We start from the raw sequence: 26,564 nt of genomic DNA, 5'->3' as shown, positions 1-26,564 counted from the left end.
CGGTCTCAAGTTGTGCCGGGGGAGGTTTAGGTTGGACATTAGAAAGAATTTCTTTACTGAGAGGGTGATCAGACATTGGAATGGGCTGCCCAGGGAAGTAGTGGAATCTACATCCCTGGAGATATTTAAAAAGAGACTGGATGTGGCATTCAGTGCCATGGGCTGTTAACTGCAGCGGTAGTGGATCAAGGGTTGGACTTGATGATCTCTGAGGTCCCTTCCAACCCAGCCAATTCTATGATTCTATCATTCTATGACTTAGAATCATAGAATACCAGGTTGGAAGAGACCTCAAGGATCATCTAGTTTAACATTTCTTAGTATAAACATGGTCTAGACAAGATGGCCCAAGAAATTCTCCAGCTGAATCTTAAAAGTGTCCAACGTTGGGAAATACACCACTTTCCTGGGGAGATGATTCCAATGGCTGATTGCTCTCCCTGTAAAAAATTTTCCTCTTGTGTCCAATCAGAATGGAGACTCTGTAGGTCTTCCACAGGTAATGAAGCAAAGAAATGAAAAAAAATATGTGAGAAGAATATGAAGACTGCAGGTCAGGAAAATGCTAAAGGAAAGTGCTCTTCTGAAGAGGCAAAGGTATGAAGAAAGCTCTTGGAGAATAAAGTTAAAAAAGAAACAACAGCAAATACCAAGATTTGCTAAAGCTTTGACCTAATTTTCTGGTCCTGCCTTGTAAACATCCATTCACTCCTGACAGCAAAGGCAGTGAGGAAGAAATGAAACTAAACACTAATTTTACATTTGATGAGAGCTACCTGTTATCTGAACCCTGTATTGGTTTGGTCTGAGATATATGAACAGATGCCAAAACAGTTTTACATGGTTACACTTCATTTTTTTTTTTCTGACAACACTGGAAGTCTAAGAGCCAACTGAAGAAGGAAAATTGATACAAACACATTCAGTTTGGAAACTATCCTTCCTACAGTGATGTAAAGAAGATAAAGAGGCTCAGAGAAGCCAGTTACATGACTTAATGCTCGCAATAACGCAATGAAACCAGGTGTTCCACAGCTGTGTCATATTTCTGCCAGACTTCCATTAAATGCACACCCATCTGTAAGAGGGGCCACTCTGAAGATGAATCAGAGACTGGTAGTTTTGTCTAGACTTCAGCTGGTCAGGCAAACTATGGCAAGGGAACTTTATATTGTGTAGTAAGCAAATTCAGCTGTGTTTGGAAGTGGACCTAGAACCACGTTCACGCCACTGAAGTAAGTGAGGGATTGAATTCTATTGAATTCTGATGTCAAATAATCTAATTTAATAAAATAACCCCCCGGAGAGTAAGTAAGCACTGGAATACATCGTATTTTGATACTTTTATAATCCCTCTGTAAAAAACAGGAGCTGAACTGGTTGAGGATCACAGAGCTGACCCAGGCACAGCATTGCATCTTGGAGATTCCAGCATAAACATGAGAAGGAAAGAGCTTGAAATAACTCAGTAACAGAAGTTTGTGAATTACACAAATGCTGTGCTCTATTATTAAAATTATTTATGTCCCACACTTAACATCAGCATTTCATTCTAATATACCAGCTGTTTTCACAATTACAGTATTTCCCTTTTGAGCCAAGAAGCAATTTTCTTCTAATATTTTGGCACAGATCTCTCAGGCTGTATTAGTAAAATTGGCCAAAAACATTATCAAATTTAGCTTCAGATGATTTTGTACAAGTGAACTTAGGAATATTTTAGGACCCAGATGTCTTAGTTGTATATAGCAATGAAACTGAGAAGGAAAAATGTTTCTAAAAGGAAGTTTTCCCACCTCAAAAGCAGTCCTAAGTAGCCTAACTGTGCATTTCCATACCTTAACAGGTGCTGGTTGCCCTCAATTTGCTTGTGCCAAGCAAAGAAATATAACAAAAAAATCAACAGCCAGTTTTCAGCATGTCACAAACTTACATGTCTGATAGCAATAAATTAATTAAGTTGCCTGACTTTCATGAGATGCTTTTAAGGAACTTTTCAAAGTACATCTCTCTGTTATTAAGAGGTTTATAATAGTATCCAATTTAATCAGCAAGACACTTACCCAAGTCAATTGACATAAACATTTCAGTTTACCTAATACTGAATCACTTACGTTTCAGAGTCTTCACCACTTTCAGCACTGCCATCTTTTCACCCAAGCCTAAACATAAGCTCCTCATTGTTCAAGTTTATTACAATAACTAAAGACTGAAATTCCAGTTATTTTTATTGCAAAGACAGGGAAAGAGAGAGGGACTCCTATCTCTTTCTATATTTTCCCACTTGAAATTCTCTTTATTCCTGGGATTTTTATGAAGGAGACACAACCAATACCTCCCATTGACTGAGATGTCCATACCTGTAGCACAGTCCTGTAAAAAGCTGACTTACTAAAAAAAGGGAGAGAAAATGTACTGAGACTTAACTGTTGGCAGAAGAAGAACTTGTGATTACAGGTTAAAACGTATCTTTTAGACTTTGTAAGCAGAAGTCAGACAAGATGAAAAAGTCTTCTAGCTTTGAATAAAAAAAGTAATAAATAACTGATGGCTTTCAGGAAAATCTGAAGGCCTTTTTTTCCTTGATGCAGCCCGGGATGCGTCTCCCATGTAGATTGATTTTTTCGGACATAGATATTCCTGTCACCCCATGCTGTACACAACAGACTTCTGTTCAATACAGCAAGCTGACCAGAGAGGAGATGGTCTTTTAATACAGCAACTTACTTTTGTATTCTGCTGCAGTTAACTTCATTAACATTCCTGAAGGGCACAGAATGTGTCAGTGCCTCCCATTCACAGCACTCCTTGGAAAAGCTCCTTTGCGGTGTGCACAGCAACAGAAGCAAGTTTCTGCCTGAGGATTGGCAAAGAAATTCTGGTTTCCAAGGGGGTGTGAGCTCCTCCATCCACAGGGGAAAAGACCTTTCACTTCTTAGTTTTAATACATCTGGCTCTACCAGATGAATGCAACTTCAAAAGGGGGAAAAGACCAGAAAACGTGCTCTATTTCTAGGCTAATAACCTACAGGTGTAAAGGGATGTAATTTATACTTTAAAAAAACACTGCCATTCCCCAAGCCTCCCCATATCACATTTTTTTCTTATCCTTTTGGGAATGTTTAATGAGAGCTGGACATTCCTTATAGGATTTTACATCTTCATAACTGAAATAAATGGAATTCTTGCTCGTTGTATGCAGTGACAAAAAATTAATCAACCTTTCCATTAACACCTTTTTAAGCATTCTTTGGAGCATTCCACATACAACACATTTACTAAACCTGAATGCAGAATTATTTCATGGCTCATAAATTAATAAACACATTCAAATAAGCAGAACACCACTTTACCAAATGCAAGCAAAGAGGGTCACAGCCGCAGTGTTTACAGCTGTAGAGGATATGTATGTAGGAAGAGTCTTTAAAAAGTAAAAGTGCCCAAACAAGAACTATTTTCAGAAGCACTTTTTCTAGTATTTGGAATAATCATAGAATCATAGAACTGCTCAGGCGGGAAAAGACCTTCAAGATCATCAAGTCCAACCCCATCCTAACCCTACTACCCTATTCCTGATGACCCATCACTAAACTATGTCCCAAACACCACATCCAGACAATTTTTAAGCACATTCAGGGATGGAGACTCAACCACCTCCCTGGGGAGGTGCTTAACTCCCTGTTCAGTGCTTAACAACCCTTTCTGTAAATAAGTTTCTACTGATACCCAACCTAAATCTCCCCTGAGATAATAATACTGTTATTATTGGGTGTTTCTTACTGCTAATCAGAAAGAGTTGAGGTGGAATACAGTTCACAGGATTTAGGTGCTTAGTTTAATGTAAATTAAGGAGGTGTGCAAATTAATTAGATGCATGATTAGACAATACTGGAAAGTAGGCTGATATAGGCAGGATCTAGGCTGCCCATCCTTAATTTACTCCTTAAGGAAAGAACCCTGGTAAAATGCACATTAGAAGATACTCACTCTTATCCTAACATACCTGGGATATGGAGGGAAAGAATTAATCTGTTAATTTGCCTTTTGGTTAATATACAATATACTAACCAGGGCAGCTTATAGTAAATGAAGAATACAGTGCAATAAATTATTGTTGAAAAATGTGGACTACAGTAATTTAAAACCACTAAAAATACTAGGAAGTTAAAAGACGTTAATAGATCACTTTTTTCTTTAGAAGTGTGGACAAAGATTGGGCAGGTATCAAAAGATCATTGCAGGAAAAGAAATGAAAACATCTTCAGTTTTTGTCCTACAAGTGATTCAGGAGATGTTAATTTCTTCACCAAAATCACTGAAAAACTTTTAATCACAGCGGTACATTAGTAAGTAAGAAAATTGACTTTGCCTGTAACAAAACATGACTATTTTCCAGGTGAAAAAGGCATTAAATAATCCATCCCACAGTGGCACAAAGGATTAGAAAATGTATTCCCTGGAATGCACCGTGTATTTCAGTAGATGTGAAAAAGACTGATTTTTCCCTGAACTAAAATCTTTGTTTTCTTTTATCCCTTCCTCCCCCCACTCCCCTCAGTAACCTTAAAACCTCAGTATTACCCTAGGCTGTATTTACCAGGTCACAAGAACATCCTTTCTTTATTACATTCTTTATCAGCAGCCTGAATATACGCATTATTTTCTCAGAGAGTATATAAAAGTTCTGCATCAGGCAAACCAAAGGCTAATCTCCCCTTTCCATGGTTGGTTTACATTGTATTGTAAAGCTCATTCTACCAAAGACAGAAAGAAAACATTTTATAATCTACTTACACAAAACAGTGAAGTAACCACAAAAACAGGGAAAAAAAAAATAATTCTACTGCCTTCTGTTACTTTTACTTGTACGGTATCATGTACAGCTTCTTTCTGTGTGCCAAATATTAATAGAACAATTTCTTTACACATCAACAGTTTAGAAATAAGCCCACAAGTAATTTTTCCACAGAAAGGAATACCCACTATTAGACAAGATGATAATAATCTATGTAATACATTCTGTTTCTTCAATCATATCTGGAAAGGAAAAAGCCTAAGTTGCACTGCAGTATAAAATATTTAATATGTTTTCTTTATTCACTTGACTTCATTTTGATTGTCTATATTGTCAGTAAAATTTTGCAAGACTTCAAAAAGAACTTATGAAGCTTCGTGCATTATCTGACTCCTGCAAACATTTCTCTCTAAAAGTAGATTAAAAAATTCATACAGGAATTAAACTTCTGTTTCAAACAGCAAAAGTGTTCCAAGTGTCATAGCTTTAATGGGGTTTAGATCTGTAAAATAAAAGTGAATCTGGGTGGATAAGGAAGTGGATATTTGGAGGGAAACACATAAAAAGGGGTATCTGGCTTTCAAATGAAGTTTTTATTACAGCAGCTAGAAACCCAAACTGCTCGGTAATAAAATGCAGTCACTGCTGCTGTGGGTCTTCTTTTGAACTGAATGCTGTTTGTATAAAAAACAATTCAGAAACTCAGCAGCAGTAGATGCATTTGAGCCTTTTGTCCATGAGTATGTACTCTGTGGCTTGAAAGTTGGATAAAGCAAATGACATAATGCTAGAATACCATACATTTGATCCATCTAACAAATCCTCCACTATTCTCTATTTTTCTCCACTATTTTCTTTTTTTTTCCTCCACTGTTATCTTTGGCAGGGGGCATTGGACTAGATGATCTTTCGAGGTTCCTTCCAACCCCTTACTTTCTATGATTCTATGATTTTAACACCTGTGTACATACCATTTTCCTCTGTTATTCCTAAAAATTGCCAATTAAAAATTGTCAATTCTTTTCAACTAAAAGATGTGATGTCATAAACTTCTTAGTATGCTAATCCACTACAAAATATAAGCAGACAATGTCTATCTTGGTTATTTATCATGACAAGCACACGCCTCCTAACAGTAATAACTGAAAAAAACACTGAATTTGGATTCTTTTGGAGTACTCTTAATAATCAACAGCTAGAAAGATAGGATAAGTTAACACATTATGACAATTTTGAATCTTCTGGACAGAAAACAGCATGGGCAAGGCATGGTCAAAAGAAAACTGAAAAAATTACACATCGATGCAGAAAAACCTTATTTTCTCTAGACCTAAGATCTTGTCAAATCTGTCCTTAAGACACAAAGACCTAAGATATTAAGGACCAGCTCTGTTGCATTATCTAAAGGAAAGCTTCCAATATTTAACACTACACTAAAAGATCAGGTGATTTAAATTTTCTGTACATTTGTCCTTTCACTAATTAAGGAACAACTTTCCTAAGGTCAGGGTTATCAGTATGCCTTTGTCTTGCTGGGCCAGCAGGATTTTGCCAGTCAGGAGCTCCAGCCTTTAGGTCAGCACCATGCACTGCTGCAGAGTTTTTGAGATCTGAAAGACAGCTTGTTCAGGTTATTATATTTTCTCCCACGAGAAACGTGGGGCTTTCACAGGAAGGTCAGAGGAAGAAAGAGGAACTTTGTGCTGGATCAGCTTGCTCTAGCAGAAAGTTAAGGCTATTTCCCCTCCTGCTTTTTGTCTGTCTGCTCTAATTAGACCAGAAGATCTTCAGGAAAGGGAATATATTTTACACGTGCTTATATAGTGTTTCCAGCAAGGGCCTCATTTTAGCTGAGAATGTTTATATGACAAAAATTAGCTGGCAGAGAATCGATGATTTTCAGAGTTGCTTTACCCACTGGAGACTTTTATAGATCTCAACTTATGGAGGGCTGTGGCTTTCTAGTCTTATACTCAGATCATAGAATCATAGAATCATAGAATAGGCTGGGTTGGAAGGGACCTCAGAGATCATCGAGTCCAACCCTTGAACAACTACCGCCACAGTCACTAGACTATGGCACTGACTGCCATATCGAGTCGCTTTTTAAATGTCTCCAGGGACGAAGAGTCCACCACCTCCCCAGGCAGCCCGTTCCAATGTCTGATCACCCTTTCCGTGAAGAAGTTCTTTCTAATATCCAATCTGAACTTCCCCCGGCACAATTTAAGACCATGCCCTCGTCTTACTGAGAGTTGCCTGGGAAAAGAGACCAACCTCCGCCTGGCTCCATCCTCCTTTCAGGTAGTTGTAGAGAGCAATGAGGTCTCCCCTGAGCCTCCTCTTCTCCAGGCTGAACAGCCCCAGCTCCCTCAGCCTCTCCTCACAGGATCTGTGCTCGAGTCCTTTCACCAGCCTGGTTGCCCTCCTTTGGACCTGCTCCAGGACCTCAATCTTCTTCCTGAACTGAGGGGCCCAGAACTGAACACAGTACTCAAGGTGAGGCCTCACCAGGGCTGAGTACAGGGGCAGAATCACTTCCTTGGACCTGCTGGCCACACTGTTCCTGATACAGGCCAGGATGCCATTGGCCTTCTTGGCCACCTGGGCACACTGCTGGCTCATGTTCAGCTTCCTGTCAATCCAGACTCCCAGGTCCCTTTCTGCCTGGCTGCTCTCCAACCACTCTGTCCCCAGTCTGTAGCGCTGCATGGGGTTGTTGTGGCCAAAGTGCAGGACCCGGCACTTGGCCTTGTTGAAGCTCATCCCGCTGGAATCAGCCCATTTCTCCAGTCTGTCCAGGTCCCTCTGCAGAATCCTCCTGCCTTCCAGCTGATCAACACTTCTCCCCAGCTTGGTGTCATCAGCAAACTTGATGCTTCGTTTCAAAAGACACTGTATGTCTGCTGCTCCTCACTCTGCTACACTGAATCACGCACACCAGGAAAAGGTCACAGGGCTCAAATGTATATTTGGGGCTCAAAGATCTCAGAACTGCAATGCTATCAAACTGTGCCTTGTTTTCTACTTACAGCCCAGGTAACTCTGTAATCTGCTGCATATTCTCCGCTGCATATGTTTTTTTCTAATTCTTTTCAATATTGGCCGAGTGGTTTCCTTCAAAGAGTCGTGGTCAACAGCCCAAGGTCCAAAATGGATGTGTCATTCCTCAAGGACTGGGACTGGGACTGGTGCTCTTTAAACATCTTTGTCAGTGGCATGAATAGTGGTATTGAGTGCAGCCTCAGCAAGTTTGCTGACAACATGAAGCTGTGTGGTACAGCTGACAAACTGGAGTGAAGTAAGGTACAGAGAGACCTTCACAGGCTTCAGAGAGGGACCCAGGCCAACCTCATGAAGTTCAAGTCCAAGTTCCTGGGTTGGGGCAACAAAAACAAGTTGGGTGGAGAATGAAATGAGGGCAGTCCTGACAAGAAGGAGTTGGGGGTGTTGGTTGATGAGACACTCAATGTGAGCCAACAATGTGGGCTGGGAGCCCAGAAAGCCAACCATACCCTGGGCTGTACCAAAAGAAGCATGACCAGCAGGTCAAGGGAGGTGACTCTCCCCCTCTGCTCCACTCTCATGATACCCCAACCTGTATACTGTGTCCAGATCTGGAATGTGCAACATAAGAAGGACATGGAGCTGTTGCAGCAAGTCCACAAGAGGGCCATGAAGATGATCAGAGGGATGGAACACCTCTCTTGGAAGACAAGTTGAGAGAGTTGGGGTTGTCCAGTCTGGAGTAGAGAAGGCTCTGGGGAGACTTTATAGCAAACAGCCTGAGGGGCCAACAGAAGAGCTGGGGAGGGGAAATAGCCTCAAGGTGAAATAGAATAGATGTACATTGGACACAAGAAATAATTTTTTAATTATGAGGGTGGTGAGACACTGGCCCAGGTGTTTCAGGAATGTTGTGGCTGCCCCCTCCCTGGAAGTGTTCAAGGCCAGGTTGAATGGAGCTTTGAGCAACCTGGTCCAGTGGGAAGTGTCCATGTCCATGCATGAGGGTTGGAATTAGGGGATTTTTAAGGTCCTTCCCAACCCAAACCATTCTGTGATTCTATGATACTATGGTTCTGATTTATGGGGTTTAAGTCAGTGCTTAAGTGCCGAAGAAAATCGCTATTATTAGCTCACCGATGCCCTCACGTGGTTAGAAAAAACACTTGATCTGAATGGAAAATACAAAATGAAGAGTAATGGTGAGAAGGTGTTGACATTCTTGCTGGAGTTCATGCTTTTATCTCGAATCAAGAACTGCAGCTTTGTGTATTTCAGTCAACACCAGGAAAAGGCTGGATTTTTGGTAAGAAGTTATAAAACAAAATGTCACTTTGAAAAAAGGAAGAAAATTAAAAATTGTTAGTATACATTAAAGCAGATCCTGAGTAGTACCTATAAGCAAGTTGGGAACACTGCAACTCCGCAATCAATTATTATTCAGATAAATACCCAACCTAAAAAATAAAATTCATCAGATGAACTTGCTTTACCCTAAACTTGCAAGTAAAAACTGCAGCTTCAGAAAATCAAAAGAAAAAAAAAAAGCATTAAAATAAACACATCACTTCACTTAAAGGGTAATTAATTGTAGAATTGTGTGTGACTGGTTGAGTGGAATACAAATAGAAAAAAATGATACTGCTCAAAGAGGGGAGTAAGATGATCCTCACGCAACGATGTCAGAGAATCAAACAACCAAAGACTTTTTGCTTTCAAAAAGGCATAAAGGGAAACCCTCTTCCATTTCTAAGAATCCACGTCTTTGAATCTGTAAATAACACCTTGTGCTCTGAGGATGGGATTCTGATCCAGACTGCCTTATTCCTTAAGTATCATACACTTGCTGCTTTTTTGGATCTAACATAGCCTCAAAGGGAAGCGGGACATCCTTCACTGGGAGGTAAATGATTCTTCTGATACTCCACCAAGGCTCATGGAAGTTTGGGTGATGTGTAATGAGCACAGGTTTAAGCAAAAAAAATGTAAGAAAGAAAAGGAGACCCTCTTTAAACAAGCTAAGATTTTAATAAATTTGATTAATGGAATCCCATGAGTTATTTTGACTCGAATTATGTTTTCAAATGGTTTAGTCATTAATGAACCAATTCATGACTGCTTTAAAGGAAAATATAGACATTAATTTCATATAAATGAGAGCATTTGCAAGACTCTCTTGGTCTTTTTGTTACTAATGTTTTATTTACACAACAATTGTACATGTGGATCCCAAAAACCCCTGTGGAAAGCATCTGCATAATACTATGAAAACACAAAGACAGCCACACAACATTTCTTTTGTTCCCTAACAGTGCTTTGAAAGAACAAAAGAAACAAATATTTAGGAGTCCTTCCAAAAAATCAGTTATAAATAATTCATACAATGGAGAGGTAAAATTGCAAAGATTACTTTGCAAAGACTGCAAGATAACCATGACACTTTTTTTTCATTTTTTGTGTAGTTTTTACCAGACCATATTTTGTATTTTGTATCACCCACATTCCTGATAACCTCCAGGCATTTCAGGATGATTACTCTGAACCTCAGACTGTTGCAACTGTGTCCACCTCTCCCCATTCCAAGAGACTGAATTGTGTCAGGTGAAAGGAGTTTGTACACACATAAATATATCTATGTATGTGAATATATACATGCACAAAACCACATCTGTATACTCCTCCCTGCCTCCACCTAATTTAACAAGATTTTGTTTCTTCTAACTTCAACAATAAATCTGTCATTTTTGTCATTATGACTTCTTTTAAAATCTACTTAGCTTCAACACAGGCTTTAACTGAAGTCTGCATAGGATAAGAATACATTTAAAATATGTTTCTAACGATGGGCCTGGCATCCCATAATAGTCACTTAGTGTTAGCCTGTGTCCTCATCAGATCCAAAGGTTAACCTGACTGATTGCAGAAGAAAGTCAAAGTTGGAAACTACTACTGAGTGAACTCATAAAAATCCTAATTTTAGCAAAAAGTTCTTCCATCATAGATGACTTCAGCACCAAATGAAAAAAAAAAAAATCTAAAAAACCCACCCTTCATTTTTTTAGCTACTGGTGATGCACACATACAGACCACCCTTGTAAGTTACTGAATGAACCATATGTTCAGGCTGCGCAACTGTTCACAGGACACAGAAAAACTTATGTGTTCTGTCATTCTTTCTGACTGCTGCTATGAGGCTGTGAAGGCAGACATTTCAATCTGAGAAAAATATTTATTGTGCTTCTTGTGCTTAAATCTGTCAATACAAATCTCAGCTAAGCATGGTTCGACCGTGCTTAGAGTAGACATTGGTTTTCTTAGGTGGCTGCACCCCTTTCGTATGCATTTTTTATGCATTTTACTTGAGCAAGTGCCCTGCCTTCCTTGTGTCATGCTGGAAAGCAATGATAATACTTACTGGTTCCAGATGTTGCAATAGTTCTATATTTAAATGTTTATGCGTATCTAAAAGGAAAGAGTTATGGATGTATGAAGTAATTTTTTTTCACTTCTCCCTTTAGCTAGTAACAATGATTCATGCTTTGTGGAAACACTGCATCAGTAATTGTTAACTAGCTACAGCAGACACCAAAAGAACATGCCTCTAGCACTACTGGAAAAAGGAATCTCAGTTTCAAATAAAAGTATCCATTTTTTTGACAGAAAACTATTCTCTAAATCAGTTCCCTAGGGCAGAAATCTTGAAATAAATCTTCCAAAACCTCAATCTATAGCCACCCCCATTCCTACATACATTTCATGCATGTCTCCTTTTAGCACCAAGACTTGAAACGTATCCACAATATACCATATAATGCTTAGTTGTCCAACTCCAGGACTTTTCACAGCATCACAAAACTATGATGGTGGAATAAATCTAAAAAAAATGCATAAATGAGAAAAAAAAAATCTTTGTTTGCTTCTCACCAGCTGTTTGAAAAACCTTTTAATTGTTTTAATCATAGAATCATAGAATGGTTTGGTTGGAAGGGACCTTAAAGATCACCTGGTTCCAACCCCCCTGCATGGGAAGGGACACCTCCCACCAGACCAGGTTGCTCCAAGCCCCATCCAAGCCCCACCCAAGCCCCATCTTGTTTCTGCAAGAAAAGTGGTTCCCAACCACTTAGACAGGCTTCTTGCTGGTCCATGAATACCACCATGAGGGGCTCATAAGGTTTGCTAAGCCTGTAGTTGCTTTGTGGGATGCATCAATGGCAGCTTTGAGGGAAGGGAAAATCAGGGGTGAGTGGGGAATGAATTCTAGTGACAAGTCTTAACACTGACAATTTTCTTAAGTGACCTTCTGCTGCTACATGGTGATTGCAAATGAGAGATTTAGTTCACATGAACACGAAACATCATACAAAAGAGTTATTTTCATACACGTCGGTGAACAGATCAACACATTGCTGCAAAACATCTACAGTTCTGTAAAAACAGCTATCAGGAAATCTTTTTCTGCAGGCTTTTTAGAAAAGTAATTCTAGAACAAGAAGCACTGGAGGTCTTGGTTTGCTTACCTTACACTGAGAATCTATATGAGTTTGTTTTCAACCTAACAAAAGCCTTTCATTTCCAGAAATGAAACCACTGCTTTTACACCTAGGTCCATTGAAAAACTGAATTAGTACGAAAGGTAAAGTCCTCATGTTCAAGTAGTAAAGTATAAGGATTACACAGTAACCACATATCTACTATCTTACTGAAGTTGTACCTAAAATAAAAGATTTAATTTATTGCTTATTGCTCTGTAACACTTCCATAAGCAAAGCTTCTTAGGTCTCTTTATCTTTCCATTTGAAGCAAAGTGTGTAAAGTAAAAAGAAAAGTTCGTGGCAATCACATAAATGTGAAATCAGATAAGAGGCTTTGTTCCAGCTCCTTAGCTCAAATCAAATAGTTTGCCATTTTGGATTCATGCAAACCACTGACTTAAGCTCTCTATGCTGCACTGAGGAAAGAAGATACTTTAAGAAGACTTCACTCTGTAATGTGCCTTCTAATTAGAAAGGCAGACTATTAGGAGAGAGAAATTATGCAACAGATGTTGAAAACTGCATTGTGTCTGTGGGAAGATTTCTTATACTTTTTAAAAAATGGCTACTTTGTGTTATTAGATAAAAGTTTTCTGATGATGTGTACTTTCCAAACCAGTATTCTCTAGTATTTAATTGATTATGATTGACAACATAGTAATATTGTTTAATAAAATTCCACGTTATAAAAATAAAATAAAAAACAAGAATGAAAAACGACTATTAAAACAAATGAAATGCTAAATGTTCATCCTGGCTCTTTTAATTTCTACTGCTCAACTTGATCAGTAGTTGAAATTGGGCTGGTATAAACTGGCTATGTTCGACCATAAGATGGTGCTAGTGCTACTGCATTGGTAATAAAATGGGAAAGCACGGGTAAGAGTTTCCTTCTCTCATTACTTTTATGAAAAGCATTTGCTAAGGTCCAGTAACACATCAGCTCTTGCACAAGTTTCTGTAACATCTTGTAGAAAGAGTTCAGAGAAGGAAAAGAAGTACAGCTATCTTCACTCCTTGAAAAACCACATTCACACTTGGTATAGCTGGATACCTTGTAAATAATAATACAGAGAGATCTAATTTAGAAAAGACTTAACCTGTTTTCCTGTTCTAGTATATTGTGACACTGGTAACACAAATTCATGAAACAGAAATAACTGCAATGGCAGATAGAGATAGGATCTTCCCAGTCAAAAGTGGAGAAGTTCTCCTAAAGCACACTCTACTTTTTCAAAGTTATACCTTCTCTGATCACTAATTAAATTAAAGATGCAATCAAACAGTCTTAAAGTTTCCCCCTGTGTTGCAATGGTGATCATACATATTAGCCAGTACATTAATACTTCTGTATACTTACAGGACATACATGTATATGCTGCATATTCTCAACATCTACCTAAGTATTCCACATGAAAACATGGCTATATGCTGATCCTCATCTGGGAACATTTTCAGAATTAGCTAAAGGGGAACTCAAAGCCTCTTCCATCTATGTTTCAATTTTATTTTCCGAAGTTCAAACAATTTTTTCCAAGCATTTGAGCTCTAGGAAAGTACACACTTTCCTTATAAATTAATTATTCAACGTTTTGAAAGTTGCAGTTAAAAGCAACAGGAGATAGAGAATTAATTTACATTTAAATGTACAGGAGTTTGGCAAAAATAAAAACACTGCAAGACAAAGAGACTGTCAGTAGTCATGATTCCAGGGGTCACAAACAAGCTTCCTAATAAAGCTGTTGTGCCTTTTTCTTTCTTCAGTGCACACATCTATTCAACTTTTCTTGCAGGCATACCTCTTCTTCTCACTGTTTTTCAACACAGTGCTCCCGTGACCCCTCTCCCAGCTGAAAACTCTTTTGCAATGATTTTTGCTCCAGGTTTTTCACTCCTACCTGCACAGGACGACCATCTTCCTGGCCGATCATGTTCCTCCAGTCCTGCAGTGACCGCTGGAGGCTCTCCAGCCCTGTCTCCCAAAGCCTCACACCACCTCCCATGTCCACAGTCACCAAACCTGCTTTGCCCACTGGTGCCAAGAGGGCATCGCTGTCCGAGATCTTAGAAAGCCAAGATGTATATGGGGAGAGGAATTTTGAACTGAAAAAGAAGAAGTAAGGGGATTTTTTCCTTCACGCTGCAATTAAAAGGACACCAAGTATTTCTGTAGGTAATGAAATGACAACCTCATTTCAGGAGAGACTACAACTAAGCCCTGCAGATCAAGCATTCTACCTGAAACATTCCACCTGCTGAAACTGAATATGATCAAAAGATACTTGTCAGTAGAAAAAGCAGTATAAAATACAGTATAAAATACCACGCTGAAAGGGAACGTGTTGCCTAATCCACTGCTAGACCTCATCTATCTTTAAAGAGTAAGTCTTCACAAAAAAATTTGAAGAAAAAATAATTTAAACGTGGTATATATGAAAATATAAAACTATGGAGGAAGTAAGAGAGAATGTTACCTGGGCTCTGAGGAAAATACCTTTTGATCAACTTAAAGTAACACCTTTCTCTAGTGTTTAATTAAAAATTAAGATTTAAATAGTCATTTAAAGATGGCATAGCTTTATACACAGGGAATCTCAGTTCTGCTTTAAATAACTTGCAGACAAAAATTTACTGCTGAAACAGAGGGCCTAATAGCTACATAATATGAGGGGAAATTTAGATAAAGTAGGAAAAATTCTTCTAATTTTTTCAGTGCTATTAATTACAAGCATAATGACTTGACAACTTGTACTAATACCACCACTGATAATTTAAAAGAAGCAATAACACATATACTTCTACCAACAACTGAAACCCCCATGTACTAATTCAAGTGAAGAGCAGTTATCTTAGCATTTGATCAGGGAACTGCACCTGAAGGAGGAAAGATTGTTAGATTTTGGCATAGAACTATTCTTACATGTGAAAAGTCACTTTATTTTTAAGTTCTTAAAGCAGCATATTTTTAAATCTGGAATTTGCTCAAATTCATCAGAAAAAGCTTAAATCCTCATACTAGGTTGAGGGTCATGATGTTGAAGTTTGGCTTTGTAATTCTGCAATTTCTTATAAAATCCTTGAGTAAAATAAAGTGTGGTTCCCTACTGTTTCTATGTTAATGCCTTCCATCTTTCAATTACTGTGTAGAGATGTAGGCTATGAATCCATTATAAAACGCTGAACAATGCAAATTTAATTCTGCATTAATTAAAAAATTCACCAGATGATTAATGAAGCAGAATTCCTTTAAAATAAGAAGCAATTAATATTGTCACAACCAACATCAAATTGATAGAAATTTTTAAAAGTACAAAATTCCTGATGTGTGGGTTTCATACATGCAAAATGGAGAGACTGCTATTTATAGCAGTGGAAAATTAAAATTTTTAACTAAAGATATGTTTAGCTCATACATCATTTGGAAATACGTTCCCTAATGGTGAGATACAGATGTTAAACCAAACATAGTCTGGCTGTTTCAATTTATCATAAAAGATACTTGAGTATCATGCAAGATACTTGTATGTATAGACTCCATATGTGTATTTTCCAAAGGGAGAACCAAACCATAGAGAAGCTCAAATTATTTTCAAGATGAACTTTATATTTATTATATTTATATTTATGAACTTGATTCCTGGTTCCCTAACACCTCCGAAAGAGGGCAGAAGATAAAATGGTTGAAGGGTTGGACTTGATGATCTCTGAGGTCCCTTCCAACCCAGCCAATTCTATGATTCCATGATAAGAGTGAGAAAGAGCAAAGGGAATGAAAATCAGAAGATAAAGGTGCCTGGCACATTTACTAATAATTGCTACATTGTCATTGGTATCACCTAGTAAACAGATTAAAAATATTGACAAAATAAGCTGCAACAGTTGCAGAACATTACACAGTAGGTATGAATCACTTTAATTTTCCACATCAGAAGAAATATTTGCTTATCCTGAAGTGGCAATACACAGTAAATTCTCTTTGCTCTTCCTGAAAGACAGAGACTGCTCTAATCAATAAAATCAGTTACCTGGGAATAGCAATGTATTTGATTTTCTTTGAGTTAAGATCTGTTACTTCCAAGTATCCAGCAGCTTGTGGAGGAGCAACATCTGAAAATAAACAAAAGTGTTATTTTTCTACTGCATGATTACCTGGTTATTGTATTTGCATTCAGCAGATTAAATTCAAACTTTTCATTAGACAGTACCTGTCAGAAAATGATCAGCTTTCACATGCAACATAGGAGTACAACTTGCAAATATGGAATTGTTTTACTGTTCTGATAGTGAGCAACCAGACAGGCACCATTATAAAAGAAGAATGCATTTGTATATCAAATGTCAAAATTACACACAAAAATAGCCCTCCTCACAAAAGCACTAATCAGGCACTACTGAACCACATTGTGCTTATGATTCCCACTTTGTAATTTCTCAATAATGCTAAGCTAAATACTGTTGCCTTCAGCCAAACCACTCCTTTTGTACAGAGATTCTCAGTATGCAAAGAATTTAGAACTTCACAGTAAATAGCCATTGATTATCAGTCATTTAATACCCTGCTTATAGATAGTTTGATGAATACAGCTAACACTGAGGTCCCTCCCTCAGAACCAAATGTATGTGTGAGCCTACAGTGGCTTCTGCCAACATTTGAGCACATTCTTTCTGGGCTCACAAGTGGCTTCCAGTTAGAAGCTGCCTTTCAACTGGCTGGAAAAAATTGAGGAACTTAAGTTTTTCAAAAAAAGATACCAAAAAGACTGAATTACATTGCATAGTATGGGTATCATTGTCACAAGATGAAAGCAAGTCTAGATTTCCTCCTGAAACTCCCTTGAGATGAAGGACAGCCTGATATTACCTGCAGAATTCTTGATGCAGAATTCTGTGTGTGCTTTGCACACACAGCAAAGAGCAGTAAGATCAGTATAAATGGTTCTAACCAGCACTTTATGCATCTCTATTGCATCTACATATCTATAGTATGCATAGCTGCAATGGCACATCTCTTGACTTTACTCATCTTCATAAAAACAGAAATATCAAACACAGTGGAAATAGGAAAAAAAAAAAAAGTGTCTGGAAAAATGTAGGCCACAGATCACTCTTTGTTTTACCCAGATTTTATTGTTTTAAAATGTGCCCTCTCGGTAGTAATCAAGAACAAGATATCCATCAAAATTCTGATGAAAATCTAGAACAAAGAGCTGATATTGAACTGAAGAGTAGAAAACTATGGGATAAGAATTAAAAATTCAGTCAATAAATTAGATAGAGAACACAAGCTAACCAAATAAACTTATAAAGAGGTAAAACATTGCAAAGTTGGAAGCTGAAGCAAAGGTAATCAAATGTTTAAATACAACACAGAACCCCTGGCCAGGCCCCAGAACTGCAGTCAAGAATCGTACAATGAAACAGGAACATCAGCCCTAAACAAATGCAATTTGTTCCTCTTTTCCTAAAGCCCGAAGGAGAATAGCTATGTGCAGGTCTAGACATCAAACTCTAGAAAACACAGGCACATAGTTCTGGGGGTCACAAAGACATTAGAACAGATGTGCTATAAGGATTTATTTTATTTTACTTTATTTTACTTTATTTTACTTTATTTTATTTTATTTTATTTTATTTTATTTTATTTATTTTATTTTATTTTAGGTGATCTTAGAGATCTTTTCCAGTCATGACAATTCTGTGATTCTTGGCAAATGTAAGGAATTTATTTTTCTTCTTTTTTTGTAAAAAGAGAAGTTTTTCTTAAAAATAACACAACGCATAATACTGAAAAGATCCTTACATCGAGAGCAGTACTATCCTGCACGGAGGTGACATGAAGTATTCAGCTTTTTTCCAGAAAAGGGAAATCTGGATAGTAGGAAAAGCTTTCCTTATACAAGGAGAGTGAAGCATTGTAACAGGCCAATTGTTTGACAATCATCAGTTAAGAAGAGTTTACCCATGTGTCATCCTGTCCCTCTACAAATAATTGGACCAGATGATGTGTTGAGGCTGTTCCTGTAAGTGTCCCACTGCATGCTGTTCCAGTTACTGTCACACTAACAGAGATGCACTCAGTCATCAACTGTTATTTTATATTCTTCTATAGAAAGCGCTGAGAATCCAAGTAAATATTTGCTCTCACATGGCCCTCGTTTCTACAGCTTTGTTTTTAGAACAAACATTAACATTTATTAGCTGGATTCTGCCATGCTTTCTTGCCTGAGTTTGTATTTTGTGGCCTCTATTTGGCAGTCTTTGGGGAAATTATTTTTTGTTACAGTTTCTTTTCAAACATAACTATTATCGTGGTTTACTGTTGCAATAAAACATAAAGGAAATTACTTCTTTGCTTGTTGTTCCTGGAACAGTTTTGGTAATATATATGGGACTATCCTAGAATGTGGCTGAGTACTTTGAATTACTAATAGAAAGGGAAGGCTGTGTGCCAGAACTAACCAGTTATCCAAGAAGATAAGAAAGAAAGCCCGATAGGTATAAAAACTGAAGCAAAAATATAAAACAATTTCTCAAAGGCAAGAGAAGACCTTAGAGCAAGAACTTCAAGGGACCGCCACATACTTGATTTTATGAGAGGATGCTTTTGCTTCACTACACCACCTCCCACAAAATGATACAAAGACTTGCAAATTAAGCTTTATACAATTTTTGTAGGGAAGTAACTACAGGTTTCCTGTACACACAAATCACCAAATGTTCAAAAGCACCTGATGAATTATGCAGCACAATCAGGAATAGTCAACACTGAATCTCCAAGGTACCAAGACAGCAACTGGAATCAGCTAAATGTGCATTCAATTAAATATTCTGTCAGTCAGGGAGATACAGAGGCAAACTACAGAAAAAAGAATGGCCCAGCAGAGAGGGTTGCAAATCCTGGATCTCAAACAGGTACAGCAAGGACTACAACCTTATAATCTCACCTTCCAAGTGAGTACATGAATGCATGTCTCTCTTCTTCTGCCTTCCCTTTTTCACTTGGGAAAGTTTTGGTTTCATGCCACTAAAAAGGCAATAGTAGGTCCCTCTAATTGAGTATCCTGTCTCCAAGAGCTAGATGCTTGAAAAGTGTATGAGAGGACAAGCACACAAGGTATTTTACTCAAGTCACCAAACAGTTTAATCTAGGGGGTTCTTTGGCTGCATATGGTGTTTATGTTTTTATGTCTCTGTATTAAATCTTCCTATCTTCCCACGTTTGTCCAGTTTTCCATCAGACCCATGTCTCAGCCTTCACAGCATCCTATGGGAAGCTGTTTCACACGTGAGCTCCCTGCTCTGTGAAGAGCCACCTCTTGCTTGTTTTGATGAAGTTTATACTAGTTTCATTACCTGTCCCCTATGAGTGTAAAATTCTTGCTTTTTGCACATCTCCAGGTTTTTGTGGAACTCCACCATATGCCCCTTTTCTGATACTGTCTCCATGTGCAGTAGATGTAGCTCATCTTTGGTGCCCTGTTGACCTTTTTTAATCCTAGTTCAGCCTCCTCCCACCTTGAGACAGAGGACCAAACCTACACAGTACTAAGGACACATGGATTCATACAATGGCACAGAGAAATTTTGTTTTTTCTTTGCTTCTTTCCTAGTGATTCTTAACATTTGATTTGGTTTTTTTGAAAGGTGCTAAGCTTTGAACTGATATTTTATTGAAACTACCTACTATAACATCAAGATGTACTGATTAGCCCCATCATTTTAGACATAGAATTGGGACTCTTTCTATCTACATTCATGTACATCTAATATTAATCTATACTGAATTTCATCTGGGATTTCTATTGCAGTCATCATTGTAATATTGTAATCGTTCATGGTGAACCCTTTCTATCATGGATAATAACCAGCAAACACTGTCACTTCACTGCTCATTCATTTTTCCATTTTTTATCTAAACCATACTGAGTACCACAGGCCTCTGTAGGATTCCATTCATAGCTCCTCCTCCACTAGAAAAACTGACCATTAACTGATAAATGGAAATGTCTGGAGCACTGAAAAAAGGCTGTGAAATAGGAAACTTAGGTCCAATTTCATTGTGTTAGTAAGGTCATACTGAACATCATTCAAGTAAGATCAATTTTGGTAATTCATAGATTAAAACATCATTTAGAAAAATCAATGATAGTGATCTTCAATAAAACCTTAGATCTTTCAACTTAAATGTCCATAAAGCACTGTAGAAACTATTCCTCATAAAATTTTCTATAGATTTGAATCTATCAGTCACTATTCATGAATATATTTCACCACAGCTGAGGAAAAAGAAGTTGGTTTTTTTTTCAGCTATAATAACAGATATACATTAAATTTCTTAGTTAGACAGAAGTAAATTCTCAGACTGCTAATTTGCTCATGTCACAGGTATGCAGGATTCATGAAGAATGTCCCCTGGTTTTTTCATTTATTCATCTAGCATTAAAAAGTGTTATTTACCATAGCAACTTAAAAGACTTTTAGAAATACCTGTAAAGATCTCAATTATAGGTATCATTTGGAAGCACTTTATCCCACCCTGACTCCCAAATTAATTACCTAATTCTAACAAAAACTAAGATTTACTTTCTGTAATTTTACACCATTCACTTCAGAGTAAGTTGTTTTTTTTTTTTTTACTGTAAAGGCCTAAAAAAATGACCCAGCCTGACCCTTCAGCATTTTATAAAACATGAGAAGATTACAGTCTGAAGTAATATAATCAGCTTCAAGATCATAATGCTAACTGTAAGTATGTTTTATTAAGTTTAATCTTTTTAAAAGCTAACCTTCACAAATGTAGGTAACTTCATTTTTCTACGCTGTTTATATCCTTGACTTTTGCTTCTTTAGTCAAGTAAATGTTTTATCCTTTTAGTAATAAATAAAAGGATTTCTCTGCACAAGAAAGTTAATCTATGCTAAACGAGGTCAGACATACTAGACCATTTATTTTGTAGAAGGCAGTTAATCTAGAATAAAGAATTTATTCTTGGACAGAGAGTGCACATACAGAACAGATGAGAAATAACTTCTTGAGCTGATTAATTTAAAAAACCCTGCCATTCTACCTTATACAAATATTCTTAGGGTTTTCTCTTTTGACAGCAATCTTGCCTTGGAGATTTCTAAAGGCAATTTGTACAAAACTCACAAATGCTGTTTTTTAGCACTAATTGGTGTACTTTTAGTTATTGCCTGAAGAAGCTAATGGTACAAGGACAACAGAAAGTTGGGAATGGCAGCACAGAAAGGTCTGAAAGTCTGTAGTCTATACCTGCTTAGTTAGTGTACAAGTGGAGGGTGGGGTTGCTGTAAGAGCAGGCTGCTCACACAGTTTTTCTTCAACAAGAGAAGCACCAAAAAGCTTGGGTCTCTTCAGTTTGGAGAGAAGGCAGCAGTGACTGAAGTTTACAGAGTCATACAGATGATGGTTAAGGTGAATGCAGAACAGTTATTCACCTAATTCTGCAATGAACAAGGGGCACTTGATAAGCCTGGTGGGACATCAGTTGATCAGAGAGTAGTGACCTTGTGAGCTTGCTGTGGAGTCACACGAGTTCAAAAGGGGACCAGACAAAGTTGTGGACAACGGGTCCATAAAAGGAAATTTCTGGGCTGGTGTAGGAACAGCCCACATAACATCCCTAGCAAAACAACTGCAAATGTTGAGAAAGTATGAAGGGGAAGACACGAAACTGAGCAGGCTCATAAGCACTCCTGAAATTGGCCCTGCTGGAGATGTATTACCAAGCTAGACAACACTTATCTTATCAACTTATCAACTTATCTTATCAACTTGTCTTATCACTGAGTGTCTGTGTGGCACTGAGCAGAGGTTGGGAATATTGGTGAAAGCCAATTGCTGAAATGGAATGACCAAACTCCTGTGACTGGTTCCCACTGCAGGAAGCAGATCCCATCCATTGGGATATTCACAGTGTCAACAGACTGTTAAATCCTCAGAAGTATAATTCAGCAGGTTAATAAGGTGCAAATTAATTTTTTAAATGAGTGCAAATTACTCTTCAAATGCCTCCTTTGTGATTCTTAAAAATAATTTTGAAAAAATTCTGGAGTGACTGCAGTTTACAAAAGAAAACCAAAAGTGTACAGTTGTGTCAGCACAAGTATATGAACCTCTTACCTTTTGGGTAAATGTCTTTCAAAGGCACATCTCCAGGTGCTAAAATTCTGACTATTTGATTAGAAGCCAATAAAGTTACACAATTGGTTTGTTTTGCTGGTCCTGTTTTCCTCCGGGCTCCATAATAAAATGCATCAGATGGAGCAGCATGTTTGGGATTCAGAGGGGAGTTTCTTTTCCAGCTATACACTTCACTGGGAGACTGCAAGAGAAAAGGAGTCTACTGAACAAAATGTTATTATTTGAGCCTAAGAACAAACATTTCTTGGTAAGTTCCTCTTTTTATCTAATTTCAAACCACATGTAGCCACTGTGGTTACCTCTCATGTCATCATATGACAAGCAAAAGGCCTGGGTCATTTTGTCATCAGAAACTCTTAGAGGAGTGAAAAAGAACAGATCACCTACACAAGCTTTAGGAACCAAGGCTCTCAGAAGATCTGAAGTTGAATCAGCACTTTTTTTTCACATCGAACCAGAAACAGAAAGCATTTGAAATAACCTAATCTCAAATCAAAATATATAACAGGCTGTTATCATAATCTAAGTTTTCATTAATATAGGTACATGCAGGTTTTATCAGTTTCGGTATCTTTTTTTTTTTTTCTTAAATCTTGCTAGCTACTGCACTCTAAGAAAAAAGTTCACACTGAACAGTCCAAAATGACACTGATACCCATTTTCTCAGTGGTCCTATTGAACTAAAATTCTATTAAAACACATGATTTAGAAAATATTCTCTAGACAGCACTGTTCAGAACTCACCTACAGTGAATTTTGTCTGTGCTGGACATTTTTACATTGTCTAACTTATTATTTCAAACCCCACTGAAATCTCTCTACTAGACTACCCTTCCCAATGGTATACAAGCCATGAATTTGTCATTCACTCTCATTCCTTTCTTTTACCACATTATTTGGTAAACAGGTACTTCAGTGGTTACAGAAAAAATGAGATGTTATTACATCATGGTATAATAATGCTGAGTATTTACCAAGAGGTCTGGGAAACCAATAACAGTAGTAGCATAATTATGTTCATCTGAGAAAATCCTGTTGGGGGAGCTGATCTTTTGTCCCACAGCTGCACTGAGGTTTTCTGAAGATAGCTGGTCATTTGAAACTGCATGTGGCACACACCGTTCTGATGCTAAACAGGGATATAAACCACAGGGAAAGTCATTAAATCCAGATATGTAACAAAAAAACCAGTATCAAAGGTAAGAGTGCTGAGTACAGCAGATCTTTGCTACTACCTTGAGCATAAAATTACTAAAAAGCAGATCTGATTATACTATACTATAACAGTAAAAGAAGTCAGGAAATAATTTTACTTTTTAAAGTACTTAACAACAGGAAATAGTAGCTTTGTAGTTGCTTATACCACTTAATTTTGCCCTCTGTGGTGCAAATGAGGTAGGAAGCCTATGGAACAGAGCAGCGTGTGAGTTCATAGGAAACTGTTATAATGCAAATGCACAAAAAAGCAAAATGTAGGTTTGCACAGGCGAGTGTCAAAGTGACATTTCTTGGTAGCTGTCTTGCTGTCTTTGCAATTTAAATTACACCTGTAACATATTTCTGGTAAATAATGGTCTAGCTCTCTTTTTCTTTCACTTAAGGAAAACTGAATTTTATTCCGTGCAGCTGCAACAGCCCTTTACCTTGCCTCAAATTATCAACACAATCAGACTCTGCTATCTTTAGTTCTGCAGCACAGACCATTTCCACTTCAATGGGCAGACTATCTTGTTTACCTGCCAGTGGGAGAAAATTTTTCCTCCCTCAAAGAAAAATTGGGCTACTGGTTTGGGTCAGTGGCAAACCCACACTGCTCTACCTTTTCTTAGCTCTCCTGCCACAGGTTCTGCTTCAAAGAATAAGAACCAGGCTGAAGATGTTACATTCAGGATTTGCTGGATGATTTGGAAAAAGGTGGAGAGGGGACATAACTTTTTAGATTGGAAGAGGACAAATAAGATAATAAAGGGTAAAAAAAATAGCACAAAAAGCATGCAACAATAAACTGTCCACAAATATTTTGAGATTAGGAATTATAATAACTTTTCTACTCATCTGAAGATTGATACTCTATAATGATTTCTAAATAAAGGGAAGGAAGCTACTGTGCCCTGATGGAGCTTGATAAGTTGATAGAGTAAACTGTACAAGAGATAAAAAGGATACTAGATATTTAAACTGTGGTTATTCTTTGGTATCTGATTTGTTGCTTTTTGTATAGATTGTTACTTGTCAATAACATTTGCTTGTAACCTGTTTACACTGTGTTAATCTAACTCTCCATATTTACCCTAGCCACAAGGACCAGGATGAAAGTTCTTCCCTCTTTAAGAAATATAAAATGGTTTCTCCTTTTAGTTCTCCCTCTGTCTCTCTGAGATACACTGGAGATAGGCCAAAACCTATAAACTGTTAGGCTAGATGCACACGTACTTCCAGTATTACTAAACCATGTAGACTTAAGACTGAGCACTGTGATCAAATGCCCAGGACTGAAAGGATTGTCAGGTCTGAAGACAGCCAGATCTTACCAGGCAGGACAATGACCATTGGAGATTTCTGCCTTCTTCTGCAGCTAAGACTTGTCTCAGTGCCCAGCATCATCTGGGAAGTTTACTGAACAAATATTATAACACATGGAGGGATGGTCTCAATGGCCTTCTGCAGAGCATCTGCAGAACTTCAGAAACTGACTTCTGGTTTAAGAGGGTCTTTTGTATTTTTTGCAAGTGTAGGGAAATGTCCTCTAATATCTCCCATATAAGTGTGTGTAACAGACCTACAACAGCATACAGACTGGACTCATCAACAGATTTGGTCCCTTCTACACCTATGTTTTAAATCCTGCCCAGTTGGTTTTTTTTTTCTTTTTCCTTTTCCTTTTCCTTTTCCTTTTCCATTCTGTATGCCTGGATGTTTTCTGGAAATTCGAGTTGGAGGATTTTAAATGCTACAATGAAACAAAGATGCTTTATTCAAACAACCTGAAGTTTGAGTTTGAGCATGGATTTTGCTGTGCCCTGTGAAAAGTTATTATTAACCAAACATGGTAAGGGGAGGACAAAGAGAAAATCAGAGAGAAGGTTATCCAGACCTTTAAAGTAAAAGAGACTTGTTTATGCAGCTGTAAACACAGATATGATTAAAAAAAAAAAAAAAAACAAAAAAAAAAAACAAAAAAAAAACCAAGCCAAACTTGCATTCAATACCTGTCTTTAAGCCAAATCCCATGTCAGCTGGCTCTTCACTCAATGCATACAGCTGGCAAACCTCTCTGTCTTCAGCTTGCATATGGGCACGCTTAGTTAAAAGATATTTCCTGTAAAGGATAAACATTTATAATAATTCTTAATTAAGCTTGTAACTCTAAACAAGGACTTTCATCTTCTGAAATAGCAAAAACATTCTACATTTATATAAACAAGGTTATCAACACCTCTTGCAAAAACTAAGTATGATTTACCAAATATCTCTGAGATAGGAAATGGCCAGTAAGAGGCAAATCTGTCTTCTGGCAATTATTTACACACTTTTATTTACTGTGCCTTTATAAAAATCACACAGAGTAACATTTCTTTCATATGAGCATGAAAGTAAAGCAAGTAGGCACTAACTATGGACAATGTATTTTCAAAGCTAGGCCCAGCAACATTCTAATTTCTAACAATTAATCATAGAATCATAGAATGGGCTGGGTTGGAAGGGACCTCAGAGATCATCAAGTCCAACCCTTGATCCACTACCGCTGCAGTTCCCAGCCCATGGCACTGAGTGCCACATCCAGTCTCTTTTTAAATATCTCCAGGGATGGAGAATCCACCACTTCCCTGGGCAGCCCATTCCAATGCCTGATCACCCTCTCAGTAAAGAAATTCTTTCTAATATCCAACCTAAACCTCCCCCTGGCACAACTTGAGACCGTGCCCTCTTGTCTTGCTGAGAGGTGCCTGGGAAAAGAGACCAACCCCCCCCTGGCTACCCCCTCCTTTCAGGGAGTTGTAGAGAGTGATGAGGTCTCCTCTGAGCCTCCTCTTCTCCAGGCTGAACAGCCCCAGCTCCCTCA

At 37.8% G+C, this 26,564-nt stretch overlaps 1 protein-coding gene across 2 annotated transcripts in view; it reads right to left on the bottom strand.

Moving 5' to 3' along the window:
* The window catches only part of VWA8 (von Willebrand factor A domain containing 8), a 178,854-nt gene that overhangs the window by 27,699 nt on the left and 124,591 nt on the right, over nt 1-26,564 (bottom strand). For both annotated transcript variants that reach the window (XM_071740230.1, XM_071740222.1), the window contains exons 33-37: nt 25,711-25,820; nt 23,476-23,630; nt 22,481-22,682; nt 16,362-16,443; nt 14,235-14,439 (exon numbers count right to left, since the gene is read on the bottom strand). In XM_071740230.1, the coding sequence (XP_071596331.1) occupies nt 14,235-14,439; nt 16,362-16,443; nt 22,481-22,682; nt 23,476-23,630; nt 25,711-25,820 (754 nt within the window). The remainder of the gene's footprint in view (nt 1-14,234; nt 14,440-16,361; nt 16,444-22,480; nt 22,683-23,475; nt 23,631-25,710; nt 25,821-26,564) is intronic.

The sequence above is a fragment of the Heliangelus exortis genome, chromosome 1 (assembly GCF_036169615.1).
Source record: "Heliangelus exortis chromosome 1, bHelExo1.hap1, whole genome shotgun sequence".
In the NCBI taxonomy this organism is placed as follows: Eukaryota; Metazoa; Chordata; class Aves; order Apodiformes; family Trochilidae; genus Heliangelus; species Heliangelus exortis.
The sequence above is the reverse complement of the archived record's forward strand: the minus strand, read 5'-3'. Positions and strand labels throughout refer to the sequence as shown.